General features: G+C 47.2%; 2 protein-coding genes across 5 annotated transcripts; both read left to right on the forward strand.

The window, feature by feature from the left end:
* Positions 1-39: 39 nt before the first annotated feature.
* On the forward strand, positions 40-1306 carry YBEY (ybeY metalloendoribonuclease). Of its 2 annotated transcripts, XR_012044439.1 has the most exons (4): positions 40-417; positions 620-707; positions 841-909; positions 1170-1231. XR_012044439.1 is itself a non-coding variant. In XM_072875167.1 (3 exons), exons 1-3 carry the CDS (start codon positions 79-81, stop codon positions 1254-1256), a joined length of 495 nt encoding a protein of 164 aa, XP_072731268.1. In that variant the 5' UTR covers positions 42-78; the 3' UTR covers positions 1257-1306. The 2 variants fall into 2 exon arrangements, 1 of the variants encoding a protein (XP_072731268.1); XM_072875167.1 differs by lacking the exon at positions 620-707 and having other exon boundaries at positions 42-417; positions 1170-1306.
* Positions 1307-1354: 48 nt separating this feature from the next.
* POFUT2 (protein O-fucosyltransferase 2) lies at positions 1355-15670 on the forward strand. 3 transcript variants are annotated; one of them, XM_072875166.1, is made up of 10 exons: positions 1355-1515; positions 2322-2572; positions 3682-3826; positions 4173-4283; positions 8637-8703; positions 12073-12198; positions 12772-12952; positions 13816-13939; positions 14225-14409; positions 14546-15670. In XM_072875166.1, the coding sequence occupies exons 1-9, from the start codon at positions 1355-1357 to the stop codon at positions 14376-14378; spliced, it is 1320 nt and encodes a 439-aa protein (XP_072731267.1). In that variant the 3' UTR covers positions 14379-14409; positions 14546-15670. The 3 variants fall into 3 exon arrangements, with proteins under 3 accessions (XP_072731267.1, XP_072731266.1, XP_072731265.1); XM_072875165.1 differs by having other exon boundaries at positions 14876-15670; XM_072875164.1 differs by having other exon boundaries at positions 14225-15670.
* Positions 15671-16953: the final 1283 nt, after the last annotated feature.

The raw sequence follows: 16953 nt of genomic DNA on the forward strand, positions 1-16953 counted from the left end.
CCGCGCAGGCGCGGGCGGGCCGGGAAGGGTGGGCGGGGTCCCGCCGCCGCCGCCGCCGCCGCCGCCGCCGCCATCGCCATGAGCGTGGTGCTGCGGAACGCCCAGCGCGCTGTGCCGGTGCGTCGCGCCCCGCTCCGCCGCGCCGTGTGCGCCCTGCGGGCCGCCCTGGGCGCCTCCCGCTTCGACGTGGGGCTGGTTTGCGCCGGCAACGGGCTGATGCGGCGTCTCAACGGCGCGTACCGGCAGCGCCCGGAGCCCACCGACGTCCTCTCCTTCCCCTTCCACCGGGTGGCGGCGGGGGAGCTGCCGCGGCCGCGCTGCCGCGACGAGTACAACTTGGGGGACATCTTCCTGGGGGTGGAGTACATCCACCAGCAGTGCCGCGCCACCGGCGAGGATTTCGACGGCGTCCTGGCGGTGAGCCCCGCCGCGGGCAGCGGGCCTGCCCGGCCCTCCGCGGGCAGCGCTCCCCCGGGTCCTACGCTGCAGGGAAGGACAGCCGCGGGGTCGTCCCCCAGGGACAGGGTAGCGGCTGCCGCTTTCCCAGCCCGCCCGGGCCGAACGGGAAGGTGACGATCTTGCAGCTTACCCCAAAAGATTAACTCTTGTGTTTTAAAAGCGATTTATCTGCTGAGTCCGGGCGCTGCCTGATCTGTGTCGTTTTGCACGCAGAGTGCCGGCTTTTCCCTGCAACTTCTGGCAAAACGGCAAGTGGCCTGGTAGCGGGTAGCCCTGGTCACCCCTCGTACCCCGGTTCGTGCGGGGCGGGCTGCGCCGGCGAGCTGCTGGCGTCGGGGCTGAGTTGGTTAAGCTGTCGTTTGTTCTTGCCTCTTTGCACAGGTGACGGCAGCCCACGGACTGTGCCATTTGCTTGGCTACCAGCACAACACAAAACCCGACTGGCAACAGGTACGGCGATGCCCTGGAGCTGGGGAAGGTGCGCGGGGTCCAGCCGGTGTCAGGTCCTGCCCGCGTGGAAAGCGTCCCCCCGTCTCGCACCCCCGTGGCGGGGAGCCTGCGGGTCCGGCCCGCCGGGCGGGCGGCTCTTGCGGAGCCGCGGCTCGCGTTGATGCCGGCCTCGGCAGCCGCCGAGACGCCGCTAGCCCAGCCGCGGAGCGCGGTGCTGGCGGCGCTGACCGCGGCTTCTCTCCTGCGCCCTCCTCCCGCAGATGTACCAGAAGGAGGTGGAGATCCTGGAGGAGCTGAACCGCCTCACCGGCGCCAGCCTCCGGCCCCTGACCGCGGGCCTCTTCTGAGGCAGCCGCGCCGGGGACCCCGCGGCCGCCGCTTCCCGCCCGCGCACCGAGGGGCCGGGCCGCCGCCGGGGCCGCCCCGGACGTGGCGCGGCGCGGGGATGGCGGCGCAAGGCCCCGGCTGCCGCCTCCTGCCGCCGCCGCCGCCGCTGCTGCTGCTGCTGCTGGGCCTGGCCGCGCTCGCCCAGCCGCCGCCCGCCGCCCTCCGCGCCGGCCACGCCGCCTCCTCGCTGCCCGCCGCCGCTGCCGCGCCGCGCACCAGGTGAGGAGCGGCCCCCCGACGCCGTGGGCCCCGGCAGGGCCATGCCTGGGCAGCACCAGCCCCCCGCCAGCCGCAGCGCGGGCGCGCTCGCCGCAGGCCGGCCCTGCCTGCCAGGGTCAGGCCCTGCCACCCCCGGGACCCTCCTCTCATCACAGCCTCCTGCGTGGTGTCCCCTGGGGACACGGCAGGTCCCCCGCACCGGTGACACGCCATGTCTCTGAGCCATCGGCTGGCGCGCATGTAAAGGTCCTTCACCCGCTGGTGCTGTTTGGGTCCTTTCTGGAAGATGCCACCGTCGTCGCAGCTGTCTGGGGGCTTTCCTGCTCTGAGCGTGGCCTGGGGACCCCTGCCTGTCAGCCCTGCGGCGGGTGACGTGCACCCTTTTCCCCTGTCCCTCCTGAATGTGTCCTCCCGCCTTCATGTTCGGCTCACAGGAATTAGCCCGAGTAATGTGCCAGTTGTTTCATCATTCTCACCACGCACCGTGTTACCCTCAGGATGTGCAAGACATCCGAGGGGTTCACTCCTTTGTCCTGTGCATCCCGTCTCGCCACAGGAAAGGCTCGTGGCATGTGCCACCTTGATGATGTCCCGTGAGGAGACCTCCGTGGCCACCCCAGCCCCTGCAGCACGGACTGCTCTACCTTCCCCTACTTCGTCCCCTTCTAACTTCTGACTGCCACAAGCTTATGAAAGAGGAACGGTTTCCATCCCAGGAGAGTGGTGTCACATGATTGTGTGGTAAAAAAGAACTTGTAAATTGGTTTAAATTCCCCAAAGTAATTCTATTGCTTTGTTCTCCCCAGATACCTTTTGTATGATGTAAATCCTCCTGAAGGGTTCAACCTTCGCAGAGATGTCTATATCCGTGTTGCTTCCCTTCTAAAGACCTTGCTGAAAAGTGAAAACTGGGTGTTAGTTCTGCCTCCCTGGGGACGTCTTTATCACTGGCAGAGCCCTGACATCCTTCAGGTCCGGATCCCTTGGTCTGAGTTCTTTGATCTCTCAAGCCTCAACAGGAACATCCCTGTCATTGAATATGAGCAGTTCCTTGCAGGTAGAGTATGGAATCATACAATCTACAATTGACAAAGTATTTGAGGTGGTTTCTTCACAGGATTATCCTTATATGTGCTTTCATCCTTATATGTGAAATAAAAAAAAGTTAAAGGTGGCGAGAGGAGGGACGGGAAAGAATTGTGCTGAGTAACAAACCACTAGGATGAAATATCCCAATTATTTGGCAGCTCATTTGATGTAGCACTGTCGGCCCCTCAACTTCCTAGGGACTCCAGAGAAAGACAGTTAATGCCTCTGGTTAAAGTCACAGATACTTCTGCATAATTTTGGCCATAGTAAATACCCTGTAAGGAGGGAGAGGCAGCCTGCAGCTCTCTGTCGAAGTACAGACAAGCCATCTTTTTCTGGAGGTGGTTGGACAGTAAAAGCTGTACAGCAGGTTCTTCGGTGAACTTACTTTTTCATTGTCAACGCTGCACATAACTCAAAATACTTACCCCCTGCTTTTTGTGTGCAAAACGGTATGTAAGAGAAAGGCTTTCTCTAAGAATATGGAAACTGTGAAGTTGGTTCCTTTAGCATTTAATGCCATGTTGAGCTAATCACCAAATGCCAAAATCCACAGCAGTGTCGCAGACTTTTTCAGCAAAGGAAATAAAGGCCACTGAATGTCACACCTCTGCAAAGAGCTCTGAAGGAGTGGTTGTCCCCTGCCTTTTGGGAAAAAGCATTTAGAAACCCTGAAATTTAGGGGAAGAAGGGCTTGTACTTGGCACTTCTTGGAGGCACTCTTCCCATAGCAGCTACCTACAGCAGCTGCTAAACCTCTGTGCTTCATGATGTGTTTTACCCAGCTTTTAAATTTCCATTTCCATGGCGATTCAGTTCTATTTGGCACATTAAATCACGCGTAGCAGGGTGGGAGCAGCAGGTTGTCACATCCCCTGACCCTTTTAGCTTTTCTGGCTCACATAGAACTTCCTTTCCTTTTTTATAGGGAAAACAGGGAAGAGAGAGAGTAGTGTAATATTAGCATTTCTAGCAGATACTGCAAGTGTGCAGTAAGATACTGCAAGTAATGCTACTTCATACCTTTATCGTGTGGGTTTTTGTGCTCACAAATGCTTTGCTTTGCCTTCTGCTCAGAGTCAGGTGGGCCCTTTATTGAACAGATTTATGTCCTACAAGGCTACGCAGAAGGATGGAAAGAAGGAACATGGGAAGAAAAAATAGATGAAAGGCCATGCATTGATCAGCTTATGTACTCCAAAGACAAACATGAGTATTACAGGTAACATCTAGCAGTCCTTTCAGTCTTCTTTTTAGCTGTATTCAATGAGACATTTGCCTACTCTAACAGAACGTCCTGGTGCGGTTGTTGTAGTGTTGTCTCTGAATCTCTGGATGCTTGGGGTTCGCTTTGTTTTTAAAAGCCCATCAATAATGAAATGTTACATTGGTACTAGAAGATCTAATTTTAGAAAGTTGTTGTTTCACACAAAAACAGTGTAAAGGAGCTGGCTGGTTTGTTTACATTATGTATCATCTTCCTAGGGTGTACTGTTTATTTGTCTCATTGTATATGGCATTAATTTAAAATACAAGCTTGTGAACCGATACTTTGTGTTCCCTTTCAGGGGATGGTTCTGGGGTTACGAGGAAACGCGGGGCCTAAATGTCTCTTGTTTGTCTGTCCAAGGATCTGCCTCTATTGTGGCTCCCATCCTTTTGAAGAACACTTCGGCCCAGTGAGTTGCCTCCTATTACTATTTATTGTTGTATTGCGCACCCACAAACCCGTTGCCAGGTGGGAAGAGCAGGGGGAACTTACAGGCTATGTCCCACTGTTGTGGTACTTCATCACTGAGTTATTGTAATCTGTTAAAATCGTTACAAAAGGAATTTACACTGTAAGAAACACCTAACTATAAGTTAGGTTAAATGCTGCAGTGCTAAAACCTAAGAGGAAATAGCCTTGAGCTCCTTCATATTCTCCCTCAGGTAGCTAAATGTCCTTGCCACCCTGTGTTTACCTTTCCTTCCTTTACCCTTCGATGCTGGGTCAAGAGAGAACAAACAAAGTGGAGTCAGTGTTTCCCAAGCCCATGTCTTGGATCAGGAGGTGCAGTGCCTGGTCTCCTGTGATGTCTGTCCTCAATAGTGTGAGCTGGGTTTAGAGAAAGCAAGCAGCATGTTTCGTCTTTGTGCGCTGAGATGCCACTAGGATGATCAGAGGAAAGGAAAGCTCTTACATGAGAGATGGAGCATGCTTACATTATCCCAGTAGCAAAGTATTTCCAGTCAGCTGTGACCCTCTAACAGCTGAAGCAAAGCAAAAGTTACTGGGGTACAGGGGAGAGCAGGAAGAGGAAATAATCACTGTCTATGAATACATCAGGGGAATAAATCCATAGGAGAAACACAGACTGTGTAAACTGAAGTGCAGTTTTGCCATGAGAGCAAAAACATCAAAAAATTTGACATCAATACGATTTAATTGGAAATGAGATGAAGGTTCCCCTAAGGATAGCAGTGGGGATCTGTAGTACCTCCCACTGGGAGCAGAGGAAGCAAAGTCCTGTTTTTTAACAGGAATGTTGTTCTATTTGTAGGAGTTATACCATAATCTTTGCCAGTGACAGCAGAAAACTGGATTAGATAAGCCATAGAGGTCTCCATGTTTAGCCCTACAGTTAACTCTTTCACGGCAACTGTCAAAGGTCTGGCAATGAGGAACATCAAGAGAAAAATTGGGAGTGGTGCCCAAGTATTCCTAACACCCAGACAAGGTGCCTTATCCACAAGATCACATTTCTCAATCAGACGCAAGGAGGAAGAAGTACCAACATAACAGCAATGTAAGGGCAGCTACAGTCGTTCATGTTAAAACTAGTGGTTCATGTTAAAGTCGGTCTAGTTTAGTCTGTGAAATCCAAGAATGACTAAAATCAGATGTCTGAGGAAAAGTATAAGAACTGTGCAAGTGTGTGTAATGCCTCCCCTGAGTCCTGTCACACCCTTCAGATTTGTGGTTGTAGGGACCTTCTGAGCCAAAAGTGATCTTCCTATCTTTTATATCCTTCAGTGAGTCCATGGATCTGTGCAAGCTTCCCTTTGAACCCCCATGCACACTGTTAGCATCCACAGAATCTTGGGACGAGACCTACAGGTTTTGCACCTTTACTGTGCATCCTATGAAAATCCACCTCCTTTTGTAACTCCTACCTGCAAGTTTCATCTAATGTCCCCTAGTTCATGTAGTGGGAGAGACAGTGAACAAACAGCTCATCCATGTTCACCTCCACACCGTGCATGATTTTACATCTCTCTATCATATTCCCCCTCAGTTTTCTCCTCTGCAGTGTGAAGACTCCTGGCTTCATTAGTTGTTCTACGTGTGAAAGCCATTCCATGCCTTTGGTCATCCTCACTGCCATTCTCTGAACCTTTACAGTTCAACTGAAACCTGCACACTGGGTGCAGGTAAACCCATTACATCGTGGTATAATGACATGCTCTGTTTAGTGCTCTCTTTTTCTGGTAATTCCTAATATACCAGTTCCTTTTTTTGACCTCTGATGGGTGTTGCCTTGGCGTTTTCATCAAACTATCTTCATTCCAGAGCATTGAGCCCTTTAGTTATCAGATGAAACCAGTAATTTTTTTACTGGATGCACTCCTACGTTAGATTTCATCTGCCACTTTATTGGCCAGTCATCAGACTTCTCTAATTCTTCACAATTGGCCTTTGCTGCTCTGAGCAATTTAAAATGATCGGCAAGCTGTGTCACCCCAAAGTTCATGCCCTTTTGTAGCTTGTTCAGGGATACTGGGAAAAGCAGATCCCTTCCACTTGTGACCTCCATCTACAATGAGAACTAGACATTTATCCCTGTCTTTAAACTTTTTTTTTAATCCATGCAAGGACCTTCCCTCCTGTGCCATTGCTATTAAGTTTTCTTAAAAGCCTTTAACGAAGGCTGTTAGGAAATCCTGGTAGGCAATATCAGTGAGATTTCCCTTACCTGCATGTGTGCTTATGTCTTCAGACTGCTCTAATTGTTCAGAGTTCAGAGCTCCATGTTGATACTTCTCCAATTTACTTTAGGTATCCATTAATTCTGTTTTTTATAGTAGCTGCTATTAAGTTGTCCAGTAGTGACATCAGGTTTACCACTCTGTTGCATCCCAGACCTCCCCAAGTGCATTTTTAGAAAATTGACATCACATTTGCTGTGTTGCAGTTTTAAGCGAGAAGTTGCATACCAGAATTAGTGGTGCAGCTGCTTCATCTTTGAGTTCCTTGACAACTGTTGGGTGAATACTGCCCAGTGTTGGCCATTTGTTCGTTCATTTTGTCTAGCTGTTCCATTGCTGGACAATTCCTAGGGACGCTTTAGTTTGAGACGCGTTCTCTGACGAGTTCCCCTGTAAAAAGTAGTTCTGGCATGTGAATCTTCCCAGCTCCTCCACCTAGCACATAGCTACCAAAAATTATGTTAGCTGTTTCTGTCATGTTGTTACCATCTCTAAGTGCTTGTTAAGCTTTTAATTTCCTTTTTCTTTGTATTGGAATGAAGATTTGCCATTGGATTGAAGGCATTTATTTCTTGTCGCTCAAATTCTTTTTTGACCTTCTGCATGGTCTTTTTCTGTTTAACTTCGTGGAGTTTATGAGCCTTTCTGTTTTCTTCACTTGGACACTACTTCTGCATTTTTTCATAGTCCCCTTTTTGAAACTGAATGCAACTGCTGTAACTTTCCTTTGGCCATTTTTGATCCAGTAGGATGCTGAAGATGAGTACGTTTATGGCTGCTGTCACAGAGTAGCTCTTCCACTGTGGGATTTTGGTCCGTGTCTTGCTGCTGCTCAAGACAATGTCAGGAGCTACTCCCTGCCCAGTTGGTTCATGGAACTGTCTTTGACGGTGTCTCAAACTGCAGTTGCTTATTCACATCCCGCTATGACACTTGCCCAGCCTACCTCAGAGTAGTTGAAATCTCCAATGAGATTCCCATATTGATCTCCCATATTGCCCTTTTGGCCAGACAATCAGTTGTATGGTCCTAGTACCTGTATTATTACTCTTCAGATGTGGTCACTTGTAGGAATCTTCCTGATACATTTAGATTATTCATCTAATTCACCTCCAAGCTTCCTGTTAAATGCAGTGCTGCTTCTCCACCAGCACAGTCTAGTCTATTTTCCAGATTATTTGTAGCCTTATCTGCAAGTGTCCAGCTGATTATCAGCAGTGATAATCTAAAGTTGCTTGCTTATTTGCTTCCTCTCATTTTAGTAGATGAGAGGTCCAGATAATGACTTTGACCCCCTTCAGCAGAAGCATTTCTCTGTGTGTTTGCTCATATTCAGTGTGCTCAGAGCACAAACTAAGCCTACATCCCCTATGCTCCTGGATAGTCAAAACTTTCAGAATCTCTTCTGCTTCTTAGAACTTGGGTAGTGCAGTTATGTTTCCAGTACACAATCCTGAACCGTGTGTGTTTATGAAAAGCACAGGCAGTTTTCATGTTAGTGAAAAATTTTAACTTTAAAATTTGTGCTTAGTTGCTAACGCACGTTTTTGTAGTGTCTATGTGTTCTTTGATCTATTGTTTTACGGTAGGACATTTTATTCCACGCGTGGAAAACACCTTCTCTGGTTTTGCTTCTGTGAGCACGACTCCTGCTTCCTCCAAGAGGGTCTCACATGCTCCGAGGCTGAGCTTCATCTCACAGGGCGCTTCTCCCCTTTGGCTCACTCTCCCTGTTGGCAATCTTATTTCTCCAGCAGCAACTACTGTGAGGACTGCGTGAGGGATTGTTAATGCTTGTTCGTGTTTAACTGTCAGAATTAAGAGTACCATGTATTAAGGAAGAGAGCAGGAACACGCAGTGGCATAGTTCCCTTCTCTGCCCAGCAGGCTATGGGTCACAATTTGCTTTATACAGAACAGACTGGCAGCCTATCCCTCATTCCCCGTGCTCCCTTTGCAAATAGGTCATAGTCTGTGCTTTATCCTAGCAACTGTATGAAGAAACATCGTAATGTAAATTTTCTTCTTAAGGGAACTGCACTCAGTTTTACAATTTTTAATAGGTCAGTGATGTTAGACAGAGCTGAAAACCTTCTTCATGACCACTACGGAGGGAAAGATTATTGGAATGTGAGTATTTTCCAGTTAGCTTCTCTAGACTTTCTACGTGATTCTGATAAAAATTCGGTAACCGATATGTGCTTCAGTTTTGCCTCGGGTTTCTTTTCTTGAAAGTAACTTGTGTCTTATGTTTCAGCAGTGTATGCTAAAGATGGTCTTCAGGCTGCTGCGGATTAATGTAATGCAGGAATTTGTCCTGGTGTCTTGTCCCCAAAGACTCAGTGCTGCAGGGCGTGGCCTTTAGAAGGACGTCCCCTATGCAACACATCTGCAGTCAGAAGGGAACTGCCTTTGTGCGGTTTCCTGCATAGTCAGCCTCTAGATTAGACTTCTCAAAAGAATTCCCGAAGGTGCTCAGTGTTGTCCTAACTGTCTCCCCATTGGCTTTGATGGCAAAATTCCCAGGTTTCAAGGTAATACTGAGCACTTTGGGAGACCCCACCCAAGGGTCTATGGTAAAAGTAATTCCTATGGGAAAAGTTTTAAGACAAAGTTAAAGGTGCAGCCACAGGAAAATGGAACACAATACGGAGTGCTTGATAGAATTACAATTTCTAAGAGAAAGTGGCTCTCATGATATTACGAAACAAGTTACGTAGACCTCAGTCCTGGAAGATATAAGCATCTGGCTCTTCACTTGGCATATTTTTCGGAAATGGACCAAACAGCAGTTTGCTAACTCTTAATTTTCCATTGAGAGTGACTTTCCAAACAGAGAAATGCAACCCACGTATTATTTCTGAGTCTGACTTGTAGTCCTGTAAAAGCAGGCATGAAATCCATATGAATCTATAACACACATTTCTTAACAGTGGCACTTTAAACATTGTCTCAACAATTTAAACTTGTCTCAAAATTATTTAAAACTTTCTGGAAAATATTCTTCTTTCTTTTATTTCAGTTTTAACTACCTGCATGATTTTTGGTTGTTGTTTTTTTCTTAATGACTCTGGATAACATCTGGAGTTCTTTATGAATCTTGCTAACAGATGCCGTCTTGTCTCAAAGACATTTTTAAATTGTAACGAGTCAGCTTCCCTTTGCAACCAACTTATGTCTTTGGTGTCCAAAAAGATTTGAATTTAATATTGAGCCGCATTGTTCTCACTGTTGCCACCATTTTTGTCTAGGCTTCTCTACCATTGCAAGCTGAAATATATTGTTTTGGGATTCTTAATGGTTGAATGACCACGGAGCAGGAAAGACCTCCCAGAATGATTTAGGAGCAACTGTTGAATCCCTTGAAGAGCATCAGTGTAGCACGTAGACCACATGAGTGCTTTACCATCTCCATGGAAGCAGAAAGTTCTCTAAGGACAACTCTAGAAAAGCCAGCAGTTTTGCATTTGGTTTCACCATTTTGGGGGGATGATCTCAAATAATTAGAGGATCTGTACCATTCATTCAATTCATGTACACGAAAGGGAGTATAACCAACACTGATTTTGTTTGTTTTCCCAAACTTAGAATCACAGCAAAATGTAGGTGGGGAGGTGTCTCGGCAGCCCTGCCTCGAGGTTTGCACTCCAGAACTTGATCTGGTGGTTTGGGGCTGTGTCCAGCTGAAGGTGGAAAGTCCCCACAGATTGGAGATCCGCCACCTCTCTGGGGCCTGTCCCATGGCGGTGCCACTCTTGTGGGCAAGAGGTTTTGCCTGATATCCAAACAGAAGTTGCCTTGCTGCAGCTTGGGCCCAGGGCCCCTTGTCTTTTTCCATGCACCTCTGAGAAGCGTCTGTCCCTTCTCTGTTTCTTTGCAGACAAAAAGGGAGAAGAAGCAAAACTTGGAGGTAGTCGGAAAGGGTGACAGTATCTCACCTGCAGATTTGAAACGTATACTTTAAATAAGAGGATAACCAGATACAGAGAGCATCCACTTCAGAAAGTGCATCAGTGGAGGTTCACACGTTCATCTGTTTTCTCTTTTACATATGCTGTGGCAAAATAAGTGTTCATGCAGAACAGCTGCTGTTAGAGGAGTGCTTTGTGCCCAGGAAAAACTTGGCACAGCATACTGCGTGGGTGCCAAACATGACATGGCAGTCGTGCAATCCGTCAGGATGACGTTTAGAGGTGTTTGGCATGAGCATAGCATGCAAAGGTGTTTATTGTCCTCCTCAGTGCACTGCACTGCCATGGGTTGCGTACACGTTTGCTGCCTCTTGAGCATACTGTGTTCATCGCATCTTGGGTAAGGTACGCAATGACTCGACAGGATCGTATTGTGTTGACATATTACAAAAACCGAACTGCAGCGTGAGCGTTCTGCAGCAGGCGGTGTGTACGTCCTCCCTTCATATAAACATTTTGCTGGAGGATTTGGGATGCGATTAGAAGGCCAGTGCTGATCTCTTTAAAGATGCTAGAAGAGCAGGCTTTGTACTTCCATTAAATATTTGGAGGGGTGTGGTGCCAGTGTGATGGATCTGACAGAAGAGTAAATTGTTCTGTGTCTTACTGAATGATACAGAGGAGGAACCAGTTCAACCACAGCGAGTTTGGCATATGGAGAAATAGCTGCTCTGGGAAAAGGTGAGAAAAGTCTGGCAGATTCTAGTTTCTACCCTTTTGCTAGAGCGAGGTGAAGGCACAATCGGTGTGGCTGTGTCTTGGAGTACCAGTAATGCTCTGCCTGGCTTCTCCAGTGTGTAGCGAACTCTGTCCACTATGGGCTTTACCGTGCTGAGAAAAGAGAGGCCGTTGGAAATTGAAGAGAGGTGTCTTCATTGCACCTTCTTTGGTGCCCATCACACGACAGACTACAGACTTGTATAAAATTAAGAATTAGACCAAATTGCCAAGTGTCCTTTGTAAGCGGTGTAAGTCACGTGGGATTTCCTTAGTTCTGTTGTGTGTGCCTGTTAGCAAGAAGTGTGATTGTGTGCAGTGGTAACTGCATCACAAAGTCTTTGAAAGAGCTTATTATCCACAGGTGAAGGAAACTTCCTTTTTCGCCACTTTTCCACTGAATTTGATACGAGTGTCACTTTTTTAAGCAGGTTTTATTCTTACAGGTGTTTTGCAAGCTAAACAGCAGGAGTTTGTAAACTTGTTTGCCCAGCTTTTGTTTCCAAAGGTGAGGCATATTGCTGGGGTGTTTAATTTGGTATATTATGTGTTCTGTTGTGTAAATAACTACAGTTTACTCTGTACACCTATGTATTGCAGGGTCAGATGAGTATGCTGGTTATAAATGTGGTTATGATTAGGATTAAACAGTTAAAGCTCAGATGAAAGGTTAGGAATTGTTGCTTGTAGTGCTGCATGGATGTATCAGAACTAACTGCATCCTGGAAGCTCTGTGTATGTGAAACTATCTCCATTTAGTCATTTTCAGCTCTCCCTTTTTCTGATTCGGCATCTGCTCTTATTCCAACAGACCCGTCGGAGCATGGTGTTTGCTAAACACCTCCGTGTAGTGGGAGACGAGTTTAGAAACAAGTATCTTCAATCCACAGATGAGGCAGACAGAACTCATTACAAGGAGGACTGGACACAGATGAAGGTAAGATCATAACAGTCTGTTTCCCGTAATAAATGTAATAATTGTTTTTTTCCATTGTGTACTCCTGGCTGCACACCGCAGGGAATATTGTAAGATACATGTGAATCTAGCGCGCTCTGCTCAGATTGAGGTGGACGCGCATGCTCCTACTGTAGCCTCTTCTCCCTGTGTGACATGAGTTAACAGAGTCTGTTGAGATGTGGCTGACTGGTTCTGGGTGCCAGGTTTCTGTTACCCTTGTTTCACTAAAGGAAGCTTGTATTTCTTCTTGTATTCAGCATCGTCTGTGGGTGTCAAGTTCAGCTGCAAACTGCCAGTTGTGGATTTGGTCAAGGAGAGCAATTTTTGCTTACAAAGATTTCGCACTCTAGTTTCTCTTGTATGAGGCAGGCCACCCAAGATCACAACGTTGCAGTAAATGTCCCAAAATACTGCCAATCCATACCTTAAAATTACTTTCTGCAGCTGGAGTAATTCAGTGCCTTATCCAGAGATAATGCATTCAGGCCTTTTCAGTGTGAATGAATAGTGGTGCTCTGGAATTTTTAAAGTTTATTGATCTTTCTCTTCTAGGTGAAGATGGGCACAGCTCTAGGTGGTCCATACCTTGGTGTTCATCTCAGAAGGAAAGACTTCATTTGGGGTCACAGAGAAGACGTGCCTTCCCTGCAAGGAGCAGTAAAGAAAATCCGCAGCCTCTTGGAGATGCATAAACTTGAAAAAGTGTTTGTAGCCACTGATGCTGTCGAGGAGGGTAGGCAGATTATTGTCAGTTTAGGATTGATAACTTCTGACAATGAGTGCAGCAATTACCACTTTGTTTTTACAAATGACCGGAAGTTCATGTGCCTCCATCATTGCATGGGGAATTGAACAGGATTGGGCAGCTGTTTCCTTCCAGCTTCAATAGTTGGTATCAAGCCATTCATTTGGTATTTCCTGTAGGAGATTTGACGGTCTCTACAATGGGAAATTGGGAATTGAATTTGCCTGTTCCTCCTCCTCTTTCTTCTATCCCACCTTTTTTCTTAGCATTTCGGAGACTCTTGGACATGCTGGTGGGAAGGGTCCTCTGAAGTCTCCCACCCAACCTTCCCTTGGCTACCCCCAACACCAGACTGGAGTGGACCTGGTTGTGTGTGGCCAAGGCTTAGAAAGCCCCAAGGGTGGAGTTCCCCCCGCCAGGCCTTATCCCAGGGCGGGATCTCTCTCCTGGTAGTATCTAGGGATCTGTTTCAATGCATGATGTTAGAATAACCCTGCAGGGCATGGCATCTACAATAACTAATCTTAAGTTTGCTGTCAAGAAAGGCCTCTTGGTACATCTACCCTGTAGGATTGGACAGCGAGGCTAGTGGTAGCATCTGTTCTACCCCTTGCAGGCTTCCCCACCCCCTGAGAATTGGCCTCCTCGGCACCTTGTCTCTGCCCCACTGGCTCCCCACTGCCTACAATACTCTGATGTTTAGCAAACACGTTGTAAAATTTGTAGGTAGATTTTGGGTTCACTTGCTTCGTAACTGTTCACCCAGGGTTTCTTTAAACGCTTCCATTTTATGACAGCAGCGAGTTGCTCTTTATAACGTCAAAATGAATTTGCATCTTTCCCTTTTTCAGAGATTGAATTGCTCAAGAAACTGCTGCCTGAGATGGTGAGGTTTGAACCCTCTTGGGAGGAGCTGGAACTCTACAAAGATGGGGGCTTGGCCGTGATTGACCAGTGGATCTGTGCGCATGCAAGGTAGTGAATTTGACTTTTCTTTGAGGAGCCAAATCTTACTGTCACAAAACTGAATATTGTTTTTGACCCAGACATAGTTGTTTACAAATCATATGACACGATATTATATAATTGATATATTTATAATAGATGTATAATAGTTGTATTTGGTATATATATAATATATATGATAATTTCATTATTGTATCATTTCAGTGAACATTAAAATTCATTGGACTGAAATCAATTACTTGCATTTTAAAAACTGGCCCCCTTCACCAACCTGTTCTGATTTTTTTTCCACAGGTATTTTATAGGCACCTCAGTTTCAACATTTTCCTTCCGGATCCATGAGGAAAGGGAGATCTTGGGATTTGATCCAAAAACAACGTACAACCGATTTTGTGGTGACAAAGAGAAAAACTGTGAGCAGCCAACTCACTGGAAAATTGTATACTAAAATACAGAGAAATCGAAGAACTTCAATACTGGTGAGCTCAAAGGAATAAGGAAAAAATTACAGGGAAATACCTCCCCTTGACCAAACTACAACTTGGTCCTCAACCCTCTTCTCAGTGTTTTCTTGACATTGGGGTTTTGAAGTACAAGTAATATTAATCTTCTTAGTCAGGCATTGATGGGAGCGAGAAAAATGAAGTCAGCTTGGGATCCAGGTCTCAGCATAGCTAGGATTAGAGGACAATACCGGACACTGCAATTGAGACTTGAAAGGCAAAACTTTGTCCTGAAACTGAGTAACGAGCGAAGTAAGTCGTGGCTTGCTTTGGAGTCCTGAGGAAGAAGAGGAACAGTTTTAACTTCTGTAACTGTAACACAGCTGTGGTCTGTACTGCATTTCTGTCTTTATTTTTAGTTCTGTTCAGTGTTTGCCTCTCTGATTGCAAAAAATACATCCCAGTAATTCAACAAATGAATTTTCTGCACTTCTGCTTTCAGTTTCTGCAAGGGAGCAAACTGAGGACAATCACAGACAGCAAAGGTCATTGGGCCTTGAGATAAAGTGTATAAGCCTAGCAGTCGGGAACCTTGCAGGTGAGGTTGTGCTCTGATGGCGACGGCTGGCTGGTGGTACAGGGGAAGAGGCCCATGCTACACCACCAGCCAGAGGGAAAGCACAGCTCCTGTTTGAGAAGAGTTTTGTATGAGTACCAATTCTAGCTCTTGCAGTCTCCTGCTATGTAGAATTGGCTGCTGGGAAGTATTCTGCTTCATTCTGTGCTTCAGGTGGGTCTTTTGCCCTGCAGGTCTACATGGCTCTGTTAAGCATGAGAAACCTGTTTCAAAAGTGGACTAGGAGACCTTTCAAAAGGTGAAGCAGACATTGTTCCTTAAAGTCAGTTTTACCAGATTACCTCGGTGTTAGCGGACCCTTCACTTGCTCTTTCCTCTTGGCTTGAGTAGGAGTCTATATAACCCTCCTGCACTGTGCAGGGGACACTTCACAGATGCTCCCAGACAATGAGGTTGCTTCCTCCCATGCAACTGCACTGTAAGCTGTGAAGACTTCTCAGACAGTAGTAGCAGCAGCTCTCCTCTTCTTACCAGCTGTTTATTGTATCTCCGTGCAGCAGCTGAGCCTCTGTGATGACAAAGTGGGGAGCCCAGTATTTCAAAGCAGTGCCTTTTCCCACCAAATCCAATGTTCTCGTTTAGCCTGTGCACCATGTAAAGCAACGGTGGCATTTTACGTGTAATGTATACCTCCTTAAGAAAAATAAAAAGCTTTGTAGCATTTTATGTGACGTCTCCATGCTTCTTTACTTCTTTCTAACCACACATTTCGCTGTCTTCTGGCTCCAGTGCTAGCATTGGACTCCAGTGTAGGAGAAACTTGGATAAAACCTGCATGCCCTAACAAGGTTTGTTTCATCGTCTGTCCCGTGAGGTGCCGCATTAGCAAGCGTAGCTGGCATTACCCTTCTTGGCAGTGGGAGATTGCATCTCGTAAGTCTCGGTGCCCCCCACTGCAAGAGGGATGTAGACAAACAGGAGGGAGTCCAGAGGAAGGCTGCTAAAAGCATCAGCAGCTGGAGTACATGGTGTATGAGGGGAGGAGGAGGGAGCTGGGCTTTTTCAGCCTGGAGAAGGTGAAAGAGGGCTCTAACTGTTGTTTTTCGCTACCTAAAGGGGGTCACAGGGAAGGTAGAGCCGGGCCTTCTTCAGAGGTGCACAGCAAAAGCACAGGAAGCTACAGGCACAACCTGCCACAAGGGAACTTCTGCTTGGGCATAAGGTACAGCCTCTCGCCCCCAGGAGCTGCGCAGCCCTGGGACAGGGCCCAGAGAGGAGCGGTGGCTCTTTCCGCTGTGGTGTTTCAGCCTTGCTGAAAGAGTCAAAGGCAGTGGAGGACCAGCTCACATGCAAGTCCATTGTGGAGAAATGACATCCACCTTTCTGGCTAAAATAGAGAATGGGGATTAGAGACGAGAGCAGGGTGACAGCTCCCATGGTCAAGGGTTTCCAACAACATCTCCTCTCCCTTGAATCCCTGTCATCATGGTAAAAAGCTGGAAAGGTGACAGCAGTGGATGAAAGGGTGGCATTTCCTCCTTGTTTCTTAAGTCCACAAGATCTTGAGACATGACTCTCCTCTATCTTTGCAGTGATAATACAATATTTACCAACATATGTATGTGCACAAATACATACACTATGTGTGTATACATGACCAGAACACCTTTCACCTGGCACTCTGCACCAAAACAGCTCTTGCCCTGTCATTCTGTATTTGCTGGTGGTCTACCACTGTCTGCTGCTTTCTGGGTTGTAGAGCAAGGATCAGTTCTCTCTGTCTCAGCGTACCGTGGAAGAAGGCACATTCATCAATGCAAAAACAAGAAGAGCAAAAGTTCTGTGAGGTGCAAGAATATCCACGGAGAGTATTGCGACGGGTTTTTCTCTCCACCTTCAAGGACAAGCATCACGTGTTTTGCATCTGCTCCCACTCCTTTCCGCAGAGGAAGTTTTAACGAGGGAGCGAAACCTGAAGCAGAGCTGCCATTGTGTCCTTTGCA

This window comes from Ciconia boyciana, chromosome 10 (assembly GCF_034638445.1).
Source record: "Ciconia boyciana chromosome 10, ASM3463844v1, whole genome shotgun sequence".
NCBI classification, from domain to species: domain Eukaryota; kingdom Metazoa; phylum Chordata; class Aves; order Ciconiiformes; family Ciconiidae; genus Ciconia; species Ciconia boyciana.